General features: G+C 47.0%; 3 protein-coding genes and 1 long non-coding RNA gene across 6 annotated transcripts in view; 3 read left to right on the plus strand and 1 right to left on the minus strand.

The window, feature by feature from the left end:
• mogat3a (monoacylglycerol O-acyltransferase 3a) overlaps positions 1-761 on the minus strand; it is a 9,750-nt gene extending 8,989 nt beyond the window's left edge. Inside the window, exon 1 of the mRNA XM_030076009.1 lies at positions 332-761. Coding sequence (XP_029931869.1) covers positions 332-425 — 94 coding nt within the window. The 5' untranslated portion in view covers positions 426-761. The remainder of the gene's footprint in view (positions 1-331) is intronic.
• Positions 1-18,926, plus strand: part of LOC115376631 (uncharacterized) — a 38,627-nt gene extending 19,701 nt beyond the window's left edge. The window contains exons 5-9 of one of the 2 annotated variants that reach the window (XM_030076346.1): positions 14,971-15,257; positions 15,481-15,615; positions 16,939-17,004; positions 17,377-17,570; positions 17,637-18,926. In XM_030076346.1, the coding sequence (XP_029932206.1) occupies positions 14,971-15,257; positions 15,481-15,615; positions 16,939-17,004; positions 17,377-17,570; positions 17,637-18,221 (1,267 nt within the window). In that variant the 3' untranslated portion in view covers positions 18,222-18,926. Of the gene's footprint in view, positions 1-14,970; positions 15,258-15,480; positions 15,616-16,938; positions 17,005-17,376 lie in introns of both variants that reach the window. The other variant, XM_030076345.1, reaches the window with a different exon arrangement.
• Positions 8,780-10,636, plus strand: LOC115376747 (uncharacterized). The gene is made up of 3 exons (XR_003929838.1): positions 8,780-9,264; positions 9,594-9,830; positions 10,538-10,636. It is a non-coding gene; the product is annotated as an uncharacterized LOC115376747 (long non-coding RNA).
• A 3,097-nt stretch (positions 18,927-22,023) lies between the features above and the next one.
• The window catches only part of atp1b2a (ATPase Na+/K+ transporting subunit beta 2a), a 13,684-nt gene continuing 13,207 nt past the window's right edge, over positions 22,024-22,500 (plus strand). Inside the window, exon 1 of one of the 2 annotated variants that reach the window (XM_030076417.1) lies at positions 22,024-22,239. In XM_030076417.1, coding sequence (XP_029932277.1) covers positions 22,134-22,239 — 106 coding nt within the window. In that variant the 5' untranslated portion in view covers positions 22,024-22,133. The remainder of the gene's footprint in view (positions 22,240-22,500) is intronic. The other variant, XM_030076418.1, reaches the window with a different exon arrangement.

Raw genomic sequence — 22,500 nt, forward strand, 5'->3', positions numbered from 1 at the left:
AGACAGACAGGCAAAGAGACAGAGAGGCAGACAGGCAGACAGACAGGCCAGCAGAGGGACAGACAGAGAGACAGACAGACAGACAAGCAGACAGACAGACAGGCAGGCAGACAGAGACAGACAGGCAGGTAAAGAGAGAGAGACACAGGCAGTCAGACAGACAGAGAGACAAATAGACAGACAGACAGGCGAGCAGAGGGACAAACACAGAGAGAGACAGTCAGACAGACAGACAGACAAGCAGGCAGGCAGACATACAGAGAGACAGACAGACAGACAGACAGACAGACATACAGAGAGACAGACAGGCAGGCGGACAGACAGGTCGTACCCAGAGCCAGGAAGGAGAAGACCCACTGCAGCACGGCGGCGGTCTGCAGCCTCCTCCGCAGCGGGATGTTCAGCGGGGCGAACTCGATCTTCATGCCGGCGGACGCGCTCCTTCCCCCGGCGTGGCTGGGCTCGTCCTCCCGGCGTCGGTCCTGGATGTTTCCTCGGAGTCTGTCTCTCCCTCCGTGTTTTGCCCTGTCTGTCTCTCTGTGTGTTTTCTCCTGTCTCTCTCCACGCGCTGATGTTGTTGACAGCAGAGTTGGCTCGCAGCACAAAGTGAAATGTTTCCTGATCAATCACCAATAAGCGGGATGATCGATAGTGAAGGTGAGCATGGTGAGGTCAGTGTGAGTGACGCTCCGGCTCCAAAGCGCGTTCTGACCAAACTGCTATATTTCTTCACTTCAAACTTTCCAAACACGCTCCTGACCGTGCTTTACTGCGCATGCGCACCGGACCCTCCTCCGGGTGGAAGCCTCTCGGCCAATCAGCGCTCAGGAAGGCGGACATAAACAGTCGGGCACGAGTCCGGAGCCAGGCGCGTTCACGACAGAGGCTGGACAGAGCAGCAGAGATTTGACTGAGTTCAGGCTTTAACAAAAACACTGGACTTCTGCTTAAAAACAGAGGAAAGACCTGGGGAGCAAATTAACAAGAAACGAGCCGAAAATGTGCCTGAAGTTAGTTTTCCAAAAACATCACCAGAACATCACAAAACGTCTGAATAAAATACATCAAATCTTTGAAAAGAAGACATTCATTCATCAAAGATATTTTAAAAAGAAACAATATCAATTAGTGTGTTTATTTTATACATATATCAGCCTGTTTATCAATATCAATACAAATAACTTTGTTTTCTGTGAGGAACTTCATTTGCAGACCGACACAAAACATACCCACTTTACACAAACTGCACACCATTCCTCTCTCTGTGTGTGTGTGTGTGTGTGTGTGTGTGTGTGTGTGTGTGTGCGTGTGTGTGTGTAGTGCGGCTCTGGATCTGAACACCTGCAGGAGCCTCCTCCTCCTCCTGAAGAACAGCAGGTGTGTATCAGCACCTGTCCAGCAGGTGAGTCTGTGATCCCTGCAGGTGGAGGTGTGGCTCCTCCCACCTGACACCCAGCAGCAGGTATCGAGAAGCGTTTCTCAACACCAAGCTCCCCAAGTTCGGACTTGCAAACTTTTGAAGTTGGGACTTTTTGAGGTCGACTCTGGAAAACAGACTTAGAGGACAAACTCAGAGAACAGACTTGGAGAACAGACTTAAGATAAGATAAGATAAGATATTCCTTTATTAGTCCCACGGTGGGGAGATTCCACGCATCACAGCAGCAAAGTGGATAGCAAAATATGAAGCATAATTTACATTATAAACAGTATAAACGGATAATAAATAGCAACAAGCAATATAAACATTATAAAAAAAGGAATATAGAAAAAATAGAAATATGAACAATTTAAACAACAGAAGAAAAAAACCTAAACCTGAGGAACAACCCGCTCCAACAGAGGTTCAGAGTTGGTGTGAAACCATGAGACCAAGTGACAGAACCCGACGCCCGGTACTGGGATTCAGGAACTGTCAGACTTGGAGGACACACACACACACACACACACACACACACACACACTCAGAACAGCAGCAGCTTGATGACTCTCCATCTCAGCTGTCTGGGCAATATTTAATATAAGCAGATCTCCTGTTGTGTTTATAATAAAACAAATATTATAAACAGTACTCTGCTGGGTTTTTTTTTTCTTTTTTCATAAATAATTTAAATAATTTAATTCAATTTAAATAAATGACAGCCTGTTGATATTATTATTATTATTATTATTTAAATTTTATATATACATATATACATATAGATAGATAGATATATAGATAGATAGATAGATATAGATATGAACTGCATGTCCCAGTGGGCCTCTTTTTAAATGTTAGTCTATGTTATGTCCTCGGTTTTTATCTTTTATGTTTATTGAATGGGCTCTATGTGTTGTGTTGCACTGCAAGTGACAGAGGAGAAACGACATGTCAGGCTCCTGATGTATGAGGTACATGAGGAAATGACAATGAAACTGATTCTGATTCTGTGATTCTGATTATAATAACGACTCCAGCTCCGCCTCCTTCTCCTCTTCATGGTCTCACTTATCAGTGTTACAGTTCTGAGTTCTCTCCTCCGGTGCTGCCGCCATCACCACAGGTTGGTGCCAAATGCATGCTGGGATACCTGGCTGCTCCGAGTCCACACATTTCACCAGCCGATGCGTCCTCGCTAAAAGGGGCGGGGCCAGAACACATCCAGGAATTTGGGCCAAACTTGGTCAGATGGGAACTTTGAATTGACGCAGGACTGATGACGTTTCACAAGAACACAGGAACACAAGAACAGACCAGAACACAAGAACACAGGAAGAAAATAATAGACAAGAACACAAGAACACAAGAACACAAGAACAGACAAGAACACAAGAACACAAGAACAGACCAGAACAGACGAGAACACGAGAACACAAGAACAGACAAGAACACAAGAACAGACCAGAACACAAAATCAGACAAGAACACGAGAACAGACCAGAACAGACAAGAACACAAGAACAGACCAGAACACGAGAACAGAAAAGAACACAAACTGAGAAACGCCCTGGGTCCAGGTGTTCGTCCTCACATCTGCTCACCTGATCCAGGTGCTGGGGCCATTAAATAAATAAATAAAACAGAATAAACACAAGAGAAGAAGAACAATCAGGGCGGTGACGGTTAGATCAGCTAGCAGCTAACAGAGAGAGAGCACATGTTGGACCTCCTCCAGATGTAGGACCTCCTCCAGATGTAGGACCTCCTCCAGATGTTAGAACTCCTCCAGATGTTTGACCTCCTCCAGATGTTAGACCTCCTCCAGGTGTAGGACCTCCTCCAGATGTTAGACCTCCTCCAGGTGTAGGACCTCCTCCAGATGTTGGACCTCATCATGATGTTGGACCTCCTCCAGATGTAGGACCTCCTCCAGATGTTAGACCTCATCATGATGTTGGACCTCCTCCAGATGTTGGACCTCCTCCAGATGTTAGACCTCCTCCAGATGTTGGACCTTGTCATGATGTCGGACCTCGTTGTGATGTAGGAGGGTTGATGACATCACGGATGATGTCATTCTATTGGCTGACACACAGTTTCACTGTGTAAAAATGTACTTAATATAAGTGAGAGTGTGTGTGTGGGGTGTGGGTGTGTGTGTGGGTGTGTATGTGTGTGGGTGTGTATGTCTGTGTGTGCACGTTGTTCAAATTGCTGGTGCTGGTTGCCATGGCAACACCTGACGTTAGTGTGTACGTGCTGCTGCAAAAAGTCTGTGAGGCACTTTCCTTTTCAATGCCTTTGCTTGTTTCTCGTTGCCACGGCAACTCAACAACTGCAGGTGGTGTGTGTGTGTGTGTATGTGGGTGTGTGAGTGTGTGCGTCACTCAGAGCCAGGTGTGCTTAGCCCCTCCCCCTCCCTCCTGCTCACTGTGATTTAACCCCTTCACTTCTTCATAAACTTTACATGTTTTCATGTTTACTGTCAGAGTTTATTTTTAATTAAATCATGATGTCATTCACCCTCAAAATCAAATCAGGCTGTGTGTGTGTGTGTGTGTGTGTGTGTGTGTGTGTGTGTGCAGCAGTCCAGACCCAGAACAAAAGAGACCACAGTCTCATCGTCTCGACATGCTACAGCCTGTATGTGTGTGTGTGTGTGTGTGAGTGTGTGTGTGTGTGTGTGCGTGTGTGTGTGCGTGTGTGCGTGTGTGTGTGTGTGTGTGTAAATTCATCTCTCTTTTGAACATGTCAGTTGTTATGTGTTTTTAAAAAACATATAACAAATATTTGCATCTTTTTATTTTTTTTAAATAAAAAACAAACATTTTTTAATCACCTTAATGTTACCTCTTGTCACATTTTGTGTTTTTTTCTTACTTTTGTGATCTAAAAAATAAAGTTTGTCATGTTTTCAAAAGGTTTAGTTACAGTGTTTTTTTTTTTTTTACTTCACTACAGGTTCCACAGGTTCCAATCCTCTCTCTCTCTCTCTCTCTCTCTCTCTCTCTCTCTCTCTCTCTCGGGGCGGGGCGAGCGAGCTCTTAAAGCCCAGGTGTGTTTCTCTCCTGAGTGAGAACAACATGGGCAAACTACAGGTGAGTACTGACACACACACTTCAACACACACACACACACACACACACTGACACACACTAATACTCACACACACACACACACACACACACACACACACACACACACACACACTGTTTCTTCTGCTGAGAAAAGACAAACAGAGGAGCTTCAACGTGTTTATGTAACAGAGGGCGAGCGAGGCAGAGAGAGAGAGAGAGAGAGAGAGAGAGAGTTCTGCTCTCAGTCAGTGAGAAGAACTGAGAGAGTGTGTGTGTGTGTGTGTGTGTGTCTGTGTGTGTGTGTGTGTGTGTGTGTCTGTGTGTGTCTGTGTGTGTGTGAGTGGAGTCTCTCAGACTTTGACCGCAGTCTGGTTATTGTGGAGGTAACACACACACACACACACACACACACACACACACACACACACACACACACACACACACACAGGGAACTGATGGCAACACTAAAAACATTATGGACTAACCCTTCAACAGTAATGCAGCAAAGTCTTCTGAGTGTGTGTGTGTGTGTGTCTGTGTGTGTGTGTGTGTGTCTGTGTCTGTGTCTGTGTGTGTGTCTGTGTTTGTGTGTGTGTGTGTGTGTGTCTGTGTCTGTGTCTGTGTCTGTGTGTGTGTCTGTGTTTGTGTGTGTGTGTGTGTGTGTGTGTGTGTGTGTGTGTGTGTGTGTTTGTTTGTGTGTGTTTGTTTGTGTCGTCACTATAGAAACAACAACAAGCCCCAGTGCAGTTTGTTCGTCTGTTTTCTTGTGGTTTTCCTGTGTGAATCAGAAAGTAGATCCGGCAGGCGGTATCCTTACGCAGGAGGACACCAGCTGAACCTTCATGAAGGAAAACAGAAAAATAGTCACAGTGGGTCTCCTCTCCTCTCGGTCTGCCTGCTGACCTCTGACCTCTGACCTCTGACCCCCCGCACCACAGCGGCTCTCTGGACAAGACCTCGTCCTCATCTTCATCTTCATCCTCGTCCTCATCCTCGCACTCATCTTCATCCTCATCTTCATCTTCATCCTCGTCCTCATCCTCGCACTCATCTTCATCCTCGTCTTCATCTTCATCCTCGTCCTCATCCTCGCACTCATCTTCATCCTCGTCTTCATCTTCATCCTCGTCCTCATCCTCGCACTCATCTTCATCCTCGTCTTCATCTTCATCCTCGTCCTCATCCTCGCACTCATCTTCATCCTCATCTTCATCTTCATCCTCGTCCTCATCCTCGCACTCATCTTCATCCTCATCTTCATCTTCATTCTCGTCCTCATCCTCGCACTCATCTTCATCCTCGTCTTCATCCTCACACTCATCTTCATCCTCATCTTCATCTTCATCCTCGTCTTCGTCCTCGTCCTCATCCTCGTCTTCATTCTCGTCTTCATCTTCATCTTCATCCTCGTCTTCATTGTTTTCCTTGTCTTCGTCCTCGTCTTCGTCCTCGTCTTCATCTTCATCTTCATCCTCGTCTTCGTCCTCCTCGTCGTGTCGGTTGTGAAAACAGTTTCTGATCTGAGCCTCTGGACTGATCTGATCTGATCTGATCTGGCTTCAATCTGGTTTGCAAAAAATCACATCTTCGTGTTTTTGATGCCCAGACTTTCTAAAATCAACAAGGAGGCAATCTGGACCTGATCTGGATCTGATCTGGACCTGATCTGGATCTGATCTGGATCTGATCTGGACCTGATCTGGATCTGATCTGGATCTGATCTGGATCTGATCTAGATCTGATCTGGATCTGATCTGGATCTGATCCGGACCTGATCTGGTTCTGATCTGAATCTGATCTGGACCTGATCTCGATCTGATCTGGACCTGATCTGGATATGGATCTGATATGGATGTGATCTAGACCTGATCTGGATCTGATCTGGACCTGATCTGGATCTGATCTGGATCTGATCTGGATCTGATCTAGATCTGATCTGGATCTGATCTGGATCTGATCCGGACCTGATCTGGTTCTGATCTGAATCTGATCTGGACCTGATCTCGATCTGATCTGGACCTGATCTGGATATGGATCTGATATGGATGTGATCTAGACCTGATCTGGATCTGATCTGGACCTGATCTGGACCTGATCTGGATCTGATCTGGATCTGATCTGGACCTGATCTGGATCTGATCCGGATCTGATCTGGATCTGATCTGGGTTGTAACATTACAGTATTTGTATTGAGCCGTTCGGCACGAGGCTGTCAGTTTGTTACGCATCACAAACTGACATAATCTTGTCAAAGCCTCTTTTTTAAATAAAGTTCTCTGTGCTGCTCTCGGACATGAAGAGCACAGAGCCGCCGCCCCAACATGGCCGCCAACACGAGCTAACAGGCAGCGAGCTGTCTGCCCCCTAAGCTAAGCAAAGCTAATCTATGCTAAGCTAAGCTATGTTAAGCTAAGCTAAGCTATGTTAAGCTAAGCTATGCTATGTTATGCTAAGCTAAGATATGCTATGTTAAGCTAAGCTAAGCTAAACTAAGCTAAGCTAAGCTACATACAGCCGTTGCCACAGCAGAGTCAGCAGACCCTCTGGAGTCTGGAGCTTCAGTTTCCTGTCAGTTACGAGGCGACGAAGAGGGGGCGGAGCAAAAAAACAACCGAACATCACATCTGCAGGCCACGCCCCCTCACGGCCACACAGAGCCGGGGGAGGGGCGTAAGAGTTAGGGCAGAAAGGGGGGCGGGGCCCACAGCTATGGTGCAGGAGGGGGCGGGGCCTGCAGCTGTGGTGCAGGAGGGGGCGGGGCCTGTGTGTGACGGTGTGTTCTCGTGCAGGTCGGCTTGGCGTACCTGCTGCTGGAGGTGACGTTTGGCGCCAACAGGACAGGAAGTGTGCCGCTCACCTGGGAGCGGGACTGCCCCCTCTGTCCTGAAGGTAAAACACAAACCAGCCAATCACAGACAGCGCTGAGTCAGCGCTGAGTCAGGCCTGACGAGTCGACTGTCAGATCTTACAAACCAGAACTTTCACCGAGGGGCGGAGCCAAAGTCTAAATCAGTCACCACACAGAGGCGTGGCTACCTCGGACCAATCATGTGTCATGCTTCCCCCTCACCTAGCATAGCTCTGGTACATTAGCTTAGCTTAGCATAGCTTAGCATGACTCTGCCTCACCACTTCCTGTTCCCCTGTGACATCAGAGACACACACCAACTGCATGAGGGTGGGAGGGGCTTGGAGGAGGGGAGGATCTCATGTGGGAGGGACTTGGAGGAGGGGTAGGTCTCAGGTGGGAGGGGCTTGGAGGAGGGCTGGATCTCAGGTGGGAGGGGCTTGAAGTGTGAAGGGACCCTGTTCCTCTTGATTCTGTGCAACAACGAGGTGACAGTTTAAAATGTTTCTGTGGAAATCAAAGAACAAAACAATGAAAGACAAGGACTGGACTGGACCTGACTGGACTGGACTGGACTGGACTGGACTGGACCTGACTGGACCTGACTGGACTGGACTGGACTGGACTGGACTGGACCTGACTGGACCTGACTGGACTGGACTGGACCTGACTGGACTGGACTGGACTGGACTGGACTGGACTGGACCTGACTGGACTGGACTGGACTGGACTGGGCTGGACTGGACTGGACTGGACTGGACTGGACTGGACTGGAATGGACTGGACAGCAAAGTCAAACTGTTAAATGTATGAGGTGCTCTGTTCAGTCTGATGGTTTATTGATATGAATATTGGTTCTGATGATTAGGGTTCTACATGAAGAGGAACTGCTCTGTTCTGGCTGATGGGAGGATCAGAGGAGCTCAGTGTCAGAGGTGCTCCGACTGCTCAGGTGACACTCAGCACCTTAAAGGTTTCCTGTCTTATCATTTAGTTTGTTTTACAATCACAGTATTAACAGTCTGACTGTGTGTGTGTGTGTGTGTGTGTGTGTGTGTGTGTGTGTGTGTGTGTGTGTGTGTGTGCCAGCTGAGGGCCAGGTGATCCTCACTTCCTGTTCCTGGTTCTCAGACTCAGTCTGTGTGGGCGGAGCCAGGACCAGCACGACAGCGACAGCACCACCTGCAGGACAGGAAGGTAACCTCACCTCCAACACAACATCACACTCCACGCAGGAGAACCCTGTTTCTGTGGCATCTGTGTGTGTGTGTGTCTACAGTTAGTTTAATTCTACAGTTTAGCGCCTCCTGTGGTCACCAGTGGTACTGTTCAGTGAAAACCCTAACCCTGTTGGCTCCAACAAACTGAGCTGATTATGACTGATAACAAAATGAGATTTTCTGAATTGTGTCTCCAGACTTTATCAAATCAGCGTTGCAGAGGTTTCATGTTTGTGATTTGCCTCTCCACAGACGGTGCACGTGGACAGTGGGTCGTCCTCACACTGATGTACGTCACCTGACTAGAACCCTAACCCTTAAACTTTGACCTTTGACCCTTCATGCTGTTCCAAATCTGGCTTTAGCTCAGGGGTTTCCAAACGCTTCCCTCTGGACCCCCAGAAACTGCAGCTCCATTCAGAATGATTTTGCCCCATGTGGACCCTTATAGCAAAAGATATTTTGGCTTGTGTCTTGCGAAGTTTCTTGTCTTTTTTTCTAATTTTCTGGTACTTTTCTTATTGTTTTTAAAAAATATATTTTATTTTTTATGCTTTGGCTGATTTGCTAATATTGACATGTGCTAACCGTCACAGCTGCTGCATGCTGTGTTTCAGGCTCTGCAGTTTCCTGTCTGTCGCTGTGCTACTGCTCCTCGGCCTCCTTCTGCTCACCTGCCGAAAGCCCGCCCCCACAAAGGTAACAGGCCCCGCCCACCTCACAGCAGGCCCCTCTCACATCACACCACCACCCTCACAAAGGTAACAGGCCCCTCCCACATCACGACACCGCCCCCTATAAAGGTAACAGGCCCCGCCCACCTCACAGCAGGCCCCTCCCACATCACACCCCACCCCCACAAAGGTAACAGGCCCTGCCCACCTCACAGCAGGCCCCTCCCACATCACACCACCACCCTCACAAAGGTAACAGGCCCCTCCCATGTAACAGCATGCTCCTCCCCCCTGGTAACAGGCTCCTCCCCCTGGGATCAGCTCCTCAGTGTTATTGTTTGCCTCCTGTTCCAGGTGTGGGCGAGCTGTGACAGAAAGCAGCTGCAGCTCTGGAGCTTTTCACCTGAATGGTTCAGGTCTTCTCAGCTGAATTCATCCTGAACACAAACCCCCCTCCGGCTCACCTGGAGGCCAGGTGCAGCAGATCCTGTCCCGAGGCTCACCTGAAGCTCAAACAGTCAGAGTGTGGCAGCAGGTCGGCCAGCAGCCCTGAGTGTGGGCTAGGCCAGGTGTAGTCCAGGTGTAGTCCAGGTGTAGGCCAAGTGTAGATCAGGTGTACACTGCAAAAAGTCAAAATCTTACCAAGATTATTTGTCTTATTTCAAGTAAAAATGTCTTATTCCTAGTCAAAATATCTCATTACACTTAAAATAAGACACGATCACCTCAGAAGTAACTTGTTTTTAGACAATTTTCACTTGTTTCAAGTGAAAATTTGCTTGAAACAAGAAACAAATTCTGCCAATGGAACAAGCAAATTTTTTACTAGTGACACAAGTGAACAAGTAAAAATTTGCTTGTTCCATTGGCAGAATTTGTTTCTTGTTTCAAGCAAACTTTAACTTGTTTCAAGTGAATTTTCCCTTGAAACAAGAGACAATTGTCTAAAAACAAGTTATTTCTGAGCTGATCATGTCTTATTTTAAGTGTAATGAGATATTTTGACTAGAAATAAGACATTTTTACTTGAAATAAGACAAATAATCTTGGTAAGATTTTGACTTTTTGCAGTGTAGACAGGTGTAGACAAGTTGTAGTCCAGTTGTAGTCCAGTTGTAGTCTAGGTGTAGTCTAGGTGTAGACCAGATGTAGTCCGGGTGTAGACCAGGTGTAGACCAGGTGTAGACCAGATGTAGTCCAGGTGTAGACAGGTGTAGACCAGGTGTAGACCAGATGTAGTCCAGGTGTAGACAGGTGTAGACCAGGTGTAGATCAGTGGTAGTCCAGGTGTAGTCAAGGTGTAGACCAGATGTAGTCCAGGTGTAGTAAAGGTGTAGACCAGATGTAGTCCAGGTGTAGACAGGTGTAGACCAGGTGTAGATCAGTGGTAGACCAGGTGTAGACAGGTGTAGACTAGGTGTAGATCAGTGGTAGTCCAGGTGTAGTCAAGGTGTAGACCAGATGTAGTCCAGGTGTAGACCAGGTGTAGACCAGATGTAGTCCAGGTGTAGACAGGTGTAGACCAGGTGTAGACCAGATGTAGTCCAGGTGTAGTCAAGGTGTAGACCAGATGTAGTCCAGGTGTAGTCAAGGTGTAGACCAGATGTAGTCCAGGTGTAGTCAAGGTGTAGACCAGATGTAGTCCAGGTGTAGTCCAGGTGGGAACATTTACATTCAGGTTTTTGAAGTGGTTTAGATTTTTTTCAACCTGTGTCTTACTTTGAAAGTAGCAGGATGTCAGTATTTTTCCTCCATGGTGAAATGTTCCAACACTGTCAATATCAGCTGGTTACCATGGAAACAGCCATGGAGCCTGACTGTGGAGCCAACATGGCCGACAAACTGTACCTGTACACACCTCTGTACTGTAACCATGGCAACACAAGCCCAAAATACCCTGCCAGTGTTGACAACTGATTTAAACTTTTATTTTATTTTATTTTATTTTATTTTATTTTATTTTATTTTATTTTATTTTGTTGTTTAATTTGTTGTTTTGTTTTGATGTTATTTTATTTATCTGTATCAGTTTGGTTCAGCTGCTCTTTCCTCTGCTGGAATAAAAACAGGAGACAGAAAACAGTTGACTCTCTTCATCCCGGCTGACAGGCTGTGCTGCCCCCTGCAGGCTGCACAGGGAACTGCACCCCACAGTTTGACTGTCAGCACCTCGGCCTGCTGTCGGTGTGTGTTTGGTGTTTCAGCTGCGTTTTCACACCAAACACACACCGAGTCCCCGAGGCTCTGAGGCAGTCTGCATGAATTATTAGTAATTAATATGATTATTAACTGTGTGTTACAGATACACACCACCCCTAATCAATAACCCGTTTTCACACACACACACATTTTCTGCATGATGTAGAATATTGTGAATGAGTGATTTAATTTTAAAGAAGGAAATCCTACAGAGCCCCAAAGGGTCACAGCAACATTTTTGTTTTGGCTTAAAAGGGAGGAACCAGACAGATCAGAGGGAACACTAAGAGGAACAGATTATGAGAGAATGCATGATTTATGTTGAGGTAATGTAACACAGAAACTCTGGCCATGACCTTTGGGAGCTCCTTTAAATCCATAAATAGGACCAGCAGTTATTATTATTTTTAATGAGACTGAGCGGTAACACATATTGGTCTGTCAGAGACCTGAGCGGCAAATTCATGTGGAAACGCCGCCAGCCCCCGTCTGTGCCGGGCTGTCGCCACGGCAACATGACATCACACTCGGCGATGCTCAGCGATGATGGGATCTGAAAAATATGAACTCACCTAAAACTTTAGAAAGAACCTTTTACCAAGAGGCTCTTTTGAGGAACCTTTTTTTCTGCAGATGATTCTTTACAGAACCTCCAAACGTGCATCAAAGAACGATCCAAAAAAAGGTTCCTTGAGGAACAATAAATAGTTCTTTAAAGAACTACATCAAAAAAATATGTTCTTTAAAGAAAGTTGTGGACCCAACTGGTTCAGTGAAGAACCTTTTTTAAATCGTTCTTTAGTAATTTTTCAGACTAAAAGGTTCTCTGAGCTTTTTAAATCAGATGATTGTGTTTGGGTTGGAAACCAGCATGAACATGTTGTTGGCCGGTTCTCCACGTTCCTTGTTCCTTCATTGGGTTCCAGACGAGCTATTAAAAATGTCAGCTGTGACGCTGTGGCATCTCTCCCTGTTCTCTGATGGTTTATAGAGCGAGACATTAATCCATTCACTGAGGAAATAATCTGCACATTAATCCACTCACTGAGGAAATAATCTGCACATTAATCCACAAGGAAAAGAACTGACTAAATAAAGAGGTTTTACAACTGGTGGTGGTTCTTTGTAGAACCAGAGAGCATTCTGAAGAACCATTTAAGAGCCAGTGTTTCTCTGAGGGTTTATCTGCATGTTGTGACTAATAAAGGCCTCGGGTCTGACTTCACTGTCAGTCAGCTGACACCTCGCCGTGGTCCAGGTGAGGCTCCTGCTGCTCTGCTTGAGCCGGTTCAACAGACATACAGCTGTCTGTCACAGTCATAGCGCCCCCTGTCTGCAGCTGATGGTGCTGCAGAGAAAACAGCTTTCAGCACGTCACATCTCAGCAACACAGAGAGCAGATTTGGCAAAAAATAATCAAAGTTCTTGTAGTTTCAAAGCACTGAGGCTGATTTCAGTCTTCAGCAACACGGTGGAATTTATTTGTCTCAGGAAAAAACACCAACATCACCTGGACAGTCAGCTGCTGAGCTCCAAAGCAGCTGGGAAAACTCTTCCATACCTCACTGTGGAAAATCATGGGGGAACAAACACGTTCACCCACTGACGGGCAAACTCTGGACCAATCAGAGGCCGGCTTGCTTCTGATCATATCTTCACACCTCTCCAGCTGTGGAGGTGTAAAGGCTGTTGCTGAGTGAGCAGGCAGGTGTTCCTGAGGTCCAGCAGGGGGCAGCAGAGCCACACACACACACACACACACACACACACACACACACACCCCAGAGGGCAGGTCAGGTGTCTCGGGGGGACACAGTCAGGAGCTCCATATCAGGATGAACCTGCATCCAAATCCAGAATCAGCGAGTAACAAACGTCTTTCTGACAAACCGATGATCCTCAAACTGTTTTCTGAAAGTTCAGCTTTAGATAAAACATAAAGAGTCTTAACATTCTGGGTTTTCTTGTGAAGAATGACACTGCCATGGCTGTCCTCGACATCCAGACTTTTACTTTGAAGGAGAATAAACCCAGACATCATAAATCACGTGGTGGGTGGAGTTACAGCGAAAGAACAGGCGGTGAGAGCCACAGGTAAGGCAAGGCAAGGCAAGGCAAGTTTATTTGTATAGCACATTTCAGCGACAAGGCAATTCAAAGTGCTTTACATAGAGCATAAAGGCATTAAAACAATATAAAAGAACACAAGAAAACATACATAAAAACAATAAATAGAAGCTAAAAGGAGGTAACATCAGGTGACACCATCCTCACACTTAATAACCCCCTAACTCTAACCCTAACCCCCTAACCCTAACCCTAACCACTGCCCAACGGCATGCTGGGAAACTCCTCTGAATGGAGACAGACGCCCCAAACCTGTAGAGTTTAATGAGGGAACCCGTCTGTGTGGAGAGGGAACCCGTCACACTCTGAGTTTAGTCTGTTACAGTCAGGTTTTTTTTTTATGTCAGTTAAACTAAAAAGTTCACAGTTGTTTTTAGTGTTTAGTTCAGTTTCAGTGAACTAGAAAAAACTTTGATTCTGTCATGTGAAATAGTTGAAATGACATGAAATAAGAAAAATAAAATAAAATGAAATGAAATAAAGTCAGTTCTGTTTGTTGCTGTGGCCGACTGCAGCCTCAGTTTACAGCTGGTCAGGGTTCGGGTTCCCATCGTAATTCTATTCTTTAGCACAGTCCTTTTATTCATCAGACATTTTATCTGGAACAAACACAAGATCAAAACTGAACACAAACAAATGTTTGTGGAGAAAAGCTGAGGAAAAATCAGGACCTTGTCAAATGAAATAAAACGAGACAGAAACAAACTCCTGAGCTCAGAGAGAACCGACCCACAGGAGAACTTTCCTGTCCATAAGAAAAATAAAAAGAAGAAGAAATAAATAATCACACATACAAACTACAAGAGGCTGTAATGAGGAAATAATAATTCACGAGGAGTTTACAGAGAGAAGAGGAGGTTTTGTTGACAAAAGACTCGACTAAAACAAACAAAAATCAAAACTAAAATGTGATGAAACTAAAATGCACTTCAGCCAAACAGCTAAAACTAAATCAAAATTTTAAAAAAATATGGAGAATGCATCAAAACCTCAAAATGTCCAATGAAGGAAAAAAAAATCTAAAACAACAAAAAAGGATGAAAAGGAGAAATAATCTGGTCCCACCACCACAGACCAGCAGGGGGCGTCTGAGCTCCTCCAGTCTCTGCTGCTGCTGAACTCAACATGTTGCCCCTAGCAACAGCTGACACATCCACATGCTGCTCTCTGATTGGCTACTGCTGGACGTGGAAGTGAAAATAAAGAGCTGGGACTCCAGGATTCATGGGCCAAACGCTGCCAAATAAATTAAATCTATATTTAAAAAAAAAAAAAAAAATTAAAAATGCTGCGTTCATCAATACAAACTCATTTTCTTCAAACACAACTTTATTTGAGATTTTGGCCCGAGACACCAAATAAGTCGTGCTGCTCTAAAGGGACGTGTGTCGAAAACTAGAAAAAGGTTTCTCCTCGCCGCCAAGTCCCTGGACTCGAACGTGTGGAGCCTCCAGGACGTCCTGGCCCCGCCCCGACTCCGGCTGGCGCTGGCGGCCGCCAGGAAGGCGTCCGGGTACCGGTCGAGCCGCCTGCCCCTGGCGGTGAAGACGGCGCTGAAGACGGTTTGTGAAATCGCCATCGGAGAAAGTCTGCAGGACGGCGACTGGGAGGCGGCGGCCAAGACCACCGACTTCTACGAGCTGCTGGGGCGCGAGTGGGACGCCCTGAGCCCGACCCCCGACCCCGACACAGGTGAGCACCTGCACCTGAGCTGCCCCGCCACTCCCACAGTCCTGCTGTTTACCACAGCGCTCAAGTTCTCTGTGACATCATAAGCATTATAGCCAATCAGCGGTAAGAAAGCCCAAAGGAACAAACTTTCCTCTGAAATGATGTGTGATGGAGATGTTATTGGTGATTTTTTTTATTGATCATTATATTTGATTACAGAAGTTGTTTTTGTTGTGTCTCTCAGATGCCATGGCAGGGGGGGCGGGGCTAAAGAAGCAAACACAACAGAGAGGAAGTGAGGTCAAGTGTAAAGGCGGGGGGGTGGAGCAACCTGACCCGAGACCAGCCGAGTCCCCTGACCCCGACCTGAGACCACAGGGTGAGTCCTGACTGTGACCTTTGACCCCTGTTGATGCTTCACACCATCACCCCCAGCTGTCAGGGTTTTGTTCTTCCCTCAGTCAAACTTTAAAAAACTTTGCCAGACGTTACATTTGGTTTTCTAACAGGCAGGCGTTGTCGATATTGAAAATCCACAACCACTGATTTTGATTTTCAGAAATTATCATGAAGGTTGATGTTATTGTCTTTGCCACAAGGTGGCAGCAGAGAGCTGCCACACTGACAGGAGGCGCTGCTTTGTGGTAGAAATAGAAGCAAAACAGTGACTGTCACGTGACTGCAGAGCAGAGGGTCAGCCAGCACGTCACCTTAAAGAGCAACACACACACACACACACGCACACACACACACACACATGGTCATGGCCAAGATTTTTTGGTGTGAACTGCTCTGTAGAACAAACAGGTGCTCAGTCAGTACTCAGTGCAGCTTTGCTCATCACTCAGCTTTTGACTGAGTGATGAGCAAAGCTGCATGTCAGTCAGATTCACCACCTTCCAGGATCATGTTGTGTTTTTGTCTGAAACATCGAAACCCCACATCTACAGGGCCAAAGGCTGCTGCCTCAAGGTCAAGGTCAAGGTCAAGGTCAAGGTGGTCTTTATTGTCCCCGAGGGGCAGTTGGTTGTACAGCCAGCACTAAAATTAGACACCACGTACAGACACACAAAAATACATTTGTACATAAATAAGTAATAAATAATAAGTGCAGTAGAGAATCCTAAGAACATTAAAATCACTCAATCATTTAAAACACACAAATCAAGATCAAGGTTGTTTAAAATAGAAATGGCATTGGGAATGAATGAATTTCTCAGACTGTTTGTCCTGAATCTAGGCATGGAGCACCTACGCCCTGATGAGACTGGCTTAAAGTGGCAGGACGGGGGGCAGCTGGGGTCTGCAGCAATGGTCTGGGCATTAATTACAATCGTGGTGTTAAAAGTATGGGAGAGGTCAGGGAGGGTTGTGCCTGTAATGTTACTGCATGCTCTGACAATGCCATCAAGACCCAAACCAGCAGATAAAACCAAAATTAAAACAGACTCAATAAAACAAAAGTAAAACATCCTCATAAAAGTATCGTCAATGTTAAAACTCCTCAGGTTGCGATAAAAGTACGTGCGTTGGTGGGCTTTAGCACAGACGACTTCAGTGTGTGGGGGCATTGTTTCCTAAAATCAATAATCATTTCTTTTGTTTTGCCTCAATTCTTGTGTCATATCCAATGTTGAATATACACAAATAATTTCTCTGTCTCTCCTCTGCCTGTCTGTCTCTCGCCTGTCTGTCTCCACAGACGTTCGTCCAGAGATCAGTGAGAGACAGACGCCACCAGGATTTAGAATGCTAACCCACGTTAACAGTAAGTAGACCTGGTATACTGAAGTGGTCTGATCTTCAGGGGGTCTATGCAGTGAACAGGTGCAGGGTTTCTTCAGATCCTGGTCTTGAAGAGTCTTAAGACAATGAAGAGCAGGACAGATAGTTAAACCAGGTCAAGTCTTAATTTTGTTCACTCTGGTCTTTTAAATGTTTTGATGTCTTTCTCTGCTGTTTTCATGTTTATTTGTATTGAGAAATTGCTCATGCAGTTAATTTGAGGTGTCACATAAATAACTCTTGAAAGTTGTAACTATCCCAATGAAACCTGTAGACCTCCTGATGAGGTTGATGTGAATGGGACGTCAGGTCTGTGTCATGATGTCTTCATGTGGACTTCTTGTCTGTCCTCCAGCTCCTGCGCCATCCAGGAAGGTCCGTCGCCGCCCCTGGTCATCTGCAGAGAAAGAGGCGGTCTGGAGGCAGCTGGGGGTCCATGTTTTGGTCCAGTCTGTCCCGGGTAAGGAGGTCTGCCAGCGATGTCTGGACCTAGAGCCGGCCCTCAGAGGTCGCCACTGGAAGGACGTCAAGAATCATGTCCACAACCAGATCCAGAGCCAGAAGAAACAGCAGTTCCACGCCCAGATGGATCACCAAGAAAACCAGGACCACCAGATCCAGAGCCAGAAGAAACAGCAGTTCCACGCCCAGATGGATCACCAAGAAAACCAGGACCACCAGATCCAGAGCCAGAAGAAACAGCAATGCCATACCCAGATGAACCACGAGGACCAGATCCAGAAGAAACAGCAGTTCCATTCCCAGATGGACCACCAGAACCAGATCCAAATAAATAATCAGAAAAAACAACAATATTTGGTCCAGATGAATCACCAGGACCAGGTCCACATCCAGAAGAAGCAGCCATACCAGGCTGAGATGGACCGAGACCACCAGGACCAAGGTCTCCTGGGTGGAACAGCCCTGGCCAGAGACACTCCAATTCCCCCATCTTACATCGCTGGGGGGCCTCATCGGGCCTCTGGACAGATGCTGCTGGAACAAAACCCTATCAGCTCATATCCGGCCCCACATCGGGCCCCGGGGCCCCCCATGGACGGGCCGTTATCTAGGGCAGCATGGACTGATGGGCCTCTGACCGGGAATTACCCTATCAGCAGACAGCTGACCATGAACCCACACCAAGACACACCCCCAGGAGCTCCGCCCACTCCACACTCTGGACACACCCAGTTCTGACAGCCCTGAGTGTGGAAGACGCTAACATGACATGACATGCTAACGAGGCGTCACCTGGCTGTGACGTCACCTGGAGGGTGCACTTCCTGAAAACGTAAGGGGTCATCCTCTTGAGACAAAGAGGATGACCCCCCCCACCCCAGTCTCCTCTTCAGGCAGTTCAAGATGTTTGATCACCTGTCACCTGTGCAGCAGGTGTAGCCACGCCCCTTCCAGTGACTTCAAACACACCTTTCAAGTAAATCATTGGTTTACATCAGGACGTGACCTGCACACCTGATCCAGGGCCCTGTCCCCTGCAGCTGGATTATCATCCCCGGGGTTTCTCTTAGTTATCTGGCTTCACTTAACCAGACATCCACAATCCGGATTTTGGGTCCCATAAAGGCGGTTATCAACTCGCTAACTGAACCCAGGCTTTTCAATCTAGATCTGTGCGCTCACAGAAAAAGGGTGGAGTTTGCTGCAGACGACCAATCACAGACAAGGAAAAATCCACCTGAGCCGCATACTTTACGACGGAGGAGCAGACAATAATCTGAAATAAATATGAGGAATATAAATCCATCATCCAGGCAAAAAGCAACACAGCTGCAGCCACAAGGAATGCTGGGAAAAAATCACCGACTGTGTCAATGTGTAAATTATTGGGATTATAGTCTGACTTCCCCTCCATGACGGCACGAGTCGATCTGACTGCAGTAACATTTGCGTGTTCAGTAAATGAATGTGTCTCCCACTCAGCCGTACACTCCTGCAGAGGAACTGGCCCTCTCTCACAGTGAGGGGCGACCCTCGCTGGGCCGCTGCCCTCAGTTTGAGCTTCAGCAGAATCGTCACTTTGATTCAACTGATTTTGATATTTCATTTTATAAGCATCTGACGCCTCGTGTTTATTCTGCTGGTTAAAATATTATTTCACTGTCACTTAAAGACAGTAAAGCATTTGGCACCAACTCTCATGTGGACTTTTCAGGGCAGCCAGCCTAAATACTAAATATGAGCAAACTAATGGAAACCTGAAGGAGCCCAGAGGCTGGCCTGGATTTTATCAGGCTTTTATTTAACCCTCTGAATTAAATTCCCCTCATTTATGTTCTAAAATATTTAAAAAAATCAGTCTACAAGATCAATTTTTGGTTAGACAGTGCAGAGTCATGAGTAAAAAAACAAGAAGAATTCCTTCTTCTCTTCAAACTTGAAAAAATGTGAGAAAAACAAACAGAATTAAAATAAGAAGTCTAAGTAAAATGTATTAATTTTATAAAAGAAGAAGAAGAAAGGGAAAAGAAATCCTCGGCCTAACTTGGAAAAAAAGCAGCACAAGTTGTGAACTCGATCCTCTGGGCTCTCATCCAATGGGCAGGCCATTTTCCAAGAGAGCTGATTGGTCAGTGGGTGGAGCTTTTCTACCTGCTGAGCTCTTATCCTGAACTTCACCTGCTCCGGAGCAGGTGAGGTGTTCAGCCTATGTTACCATGGCAACGTAGCCCGATAAAAAGTAAACCACCTTCATGGTGCAGAAAACCCAGCAGGGTTAACCTGAAGTGACCTCACTGAGTCCAAACCAGCTGCAGGTCCAGGCCTCAGGTCCAGGGCTGACGCTGTCACACCTGTCCTGCCCAGGTAGGTCTGTTTCCACCAATCACCTTCCAGCCCTTAATCGTATCAGGTGAGCAAGAGTGGGACTGGAACAAAAATCTGCGAGTCAGGGATCCTCAGTTTACTTGGTCAGTCAAACTATTATCAAATCAAACGATGATGTAAAGTATTTGTCCTCAGTGACGAGCCTCCAGCGTCTCCATGGAGACGGGCGGTCTCCCGCCAAAACTTTATACTTTTATATTAATTACCCATTTTTCATTTCTATGTATGTAGTACTGTATGTAGTACTGCATAAAGTACTGTGTCTGCCAGTAGTGCTCTATGTAGTACTATGTCTGTCTGTAGTACTGCATGTATTACTGCATGTAGTGATGTCTGTAGTATAAATCAGTCTAATGTGTACAGTGAGTACAGCATATGTGTGTGCTGTACTCACACGTATGCCCCCCCCCCCCCCCCCCCCCCCCCCCCCCCCCAACACACACACACACACACACACACACACACACACCAGGTGGCCTGTGCAGGGAACTGATGCTTTCATTTATTTTGTATTAATTGTTTATGTTGTATATTCATTTCTGTTGATGTTTTTCTACACAAACATGTCACAGCATGATGTTTACACACAGCTGCTGGTGTGTCATGGATGTAAATAAAGCTGAACGTGTGTTTACATCCTGTTGTTGTTGTTGTTGTTTACTCCTCTGACTCCTGAAGTGTAAACAGGAAGTTGGTTTCCATGAGCAGCGGCACTCCCCTTGGTCAAACATGTAAACATTCACAGACTAAACATCGTTATGCAAATCATGATGATGTCAGAGTGGGCGGGGTTGTAACTATGCTGCTCAGCCTGGGGGTCGGGACCCCCCATGGGGTCACCACGTCGATTTTTAGGGTCACAAAATGATCAGGACAGCAGAAAGAAAATCTGTTAGAGCATCGTTCACTCCTGCAGTCAGGTGACCCCAACGACACTAACGAGGTGGAGCACTAACGAGCCAGCGACCTGGAGAACGACCCCACAGGTAAAACAGCTGGGGCTCTCACCTGTCTGCCAGGTGTCCTGAGGAAGCTCAGTACAAACAGTACCAGACCACCTTAAAGCATCATGCAGCAAATAAACCAACCTGAACAGGTGGGCCAGCAGGTGGGCCAGCAGGTGAGTCTGCAGGTGGGCCAGCAGGTGAGTCTGCAGGTGGGCCAGCAGGTGAGTCTGCAGGTGGGCCAGCAGGTGAGTCTGCAGGTGAGTCTGCAGGTGGGCATGCAGGTGAGTCTGCAGGAGGGCCAGCAGGTGAGTCTGCAGGTGGGCATGCAGGTGAGTCTGCAGGTGGGCAGATGTGACGAGGGGCTGACACACACATGGCCTCCAGCACACACCTTTAACTGGTCATTTAGATCAATACATGATATTGATTAACAGTGAATTCATAAAACACTGATCAGCAGACAGGAGCTTCACTCAGTCCTGATTTGATCATCAGAACTTTTTGATTCTCACATCAGCAGCAAAAACATGAGGATGATGATGATGATGATGATGATGATGAAGATGATGATGATGAAGATGATGATGATGATGATGAAGATGGTGATGATGATGATGATGATGAAGATGGTGATCATGGTGATGATGATGATGAAGATGGTGATGATGAAGATGATGGTGATGGTGATGAAGATGGTGGTGATGATGGTGGTGATGATGGTGATGATGATGATGATGAAGATGTTATTATCTGAGCCTTAGCAGGCGGCTGCCTCCTCATAAATGAACGTGTTTGTTTTTATTGTGTTGAGCAGCAGCTCGTGCTGAGAGCTGATTGGCTGCTCTGCTCTGTTTGTTGTTGCATGAGAAGCACGTGACATCACCATCAAAGCACACGGGTGCGCGCGCGCGCGTGCGTGCGTGCAGCAGCTCTACTGTCAAATGTGTGGCCTGCAGCATCATGTTCACACACACACACACACACACACACACACACACACACACACACACACACACACACACACACACACACACTGTATGTGGGGGGCGGGGTCGTTGAACTGAGACCCTCCTCCATTGGCTGTTGGAGAGCAGCTGGTGATGACGTCAGGGCGTGTATCTGGGCACGGGGAGGGGGAGGGGAGGCTGGAGCTCTCTCTCTCTCTCCTCTCTCTCTGTCTCTCTCTCTCCTCTCTCTCTCTCCTCTCTCTCTCTCTCTCCTCTCTCCGCGCGCGCAGCTCCATCCTCTCAGTCTCTGATCAATAGATCGATCGGTCGGTCTCGTGTCGGTTGGGATCGACCCGCTCGCGCTCAGCAGGATGTCCGGCAGCAAGGAGGAGGACCGGAAAGGCTCGGGCGAGTGGCGGGAATTCTTCTGGAACCCGCGAACCCACGAGCTGCTGGGCCGAACCGCCACGAGCTGGGGTGAGTCCTGTGTGTGTGTGTGTGTGTGTGTGTGTGTGTGTGTGTGTGTGTGTGTGTTGTCTATGGGGCTCCACCACTCTCTCTCTCTCTCTCTCTCTCTCTCTCTCTCTCTCTCTCTCTCTCTCTCTCTCAGTGATGCTCGCTCGTCCTCTGTCAGCCATGTCCTGTCTGAAGGTCACCCCCCCTCCCCCCAGAGCACAGACTGGCCTCCGTGTGTGTGTGTGTGTGTGTTTGTGTGTGAGGCTGTGTGTATTTGTGTGT

This window comes from Myripristis murdjan, chromosome 18, assembly GCF_902150065.1.
Source record: "Myripristis murdjan chromosome 18, fMyrMur1.1, whole genome shotgun sequence".
NCBI lineage: Eukaryota > Metazoa > Chordata > Actinopteri > Holocentriformes > Holocentridae > Myripristis > Myripristis murdjan.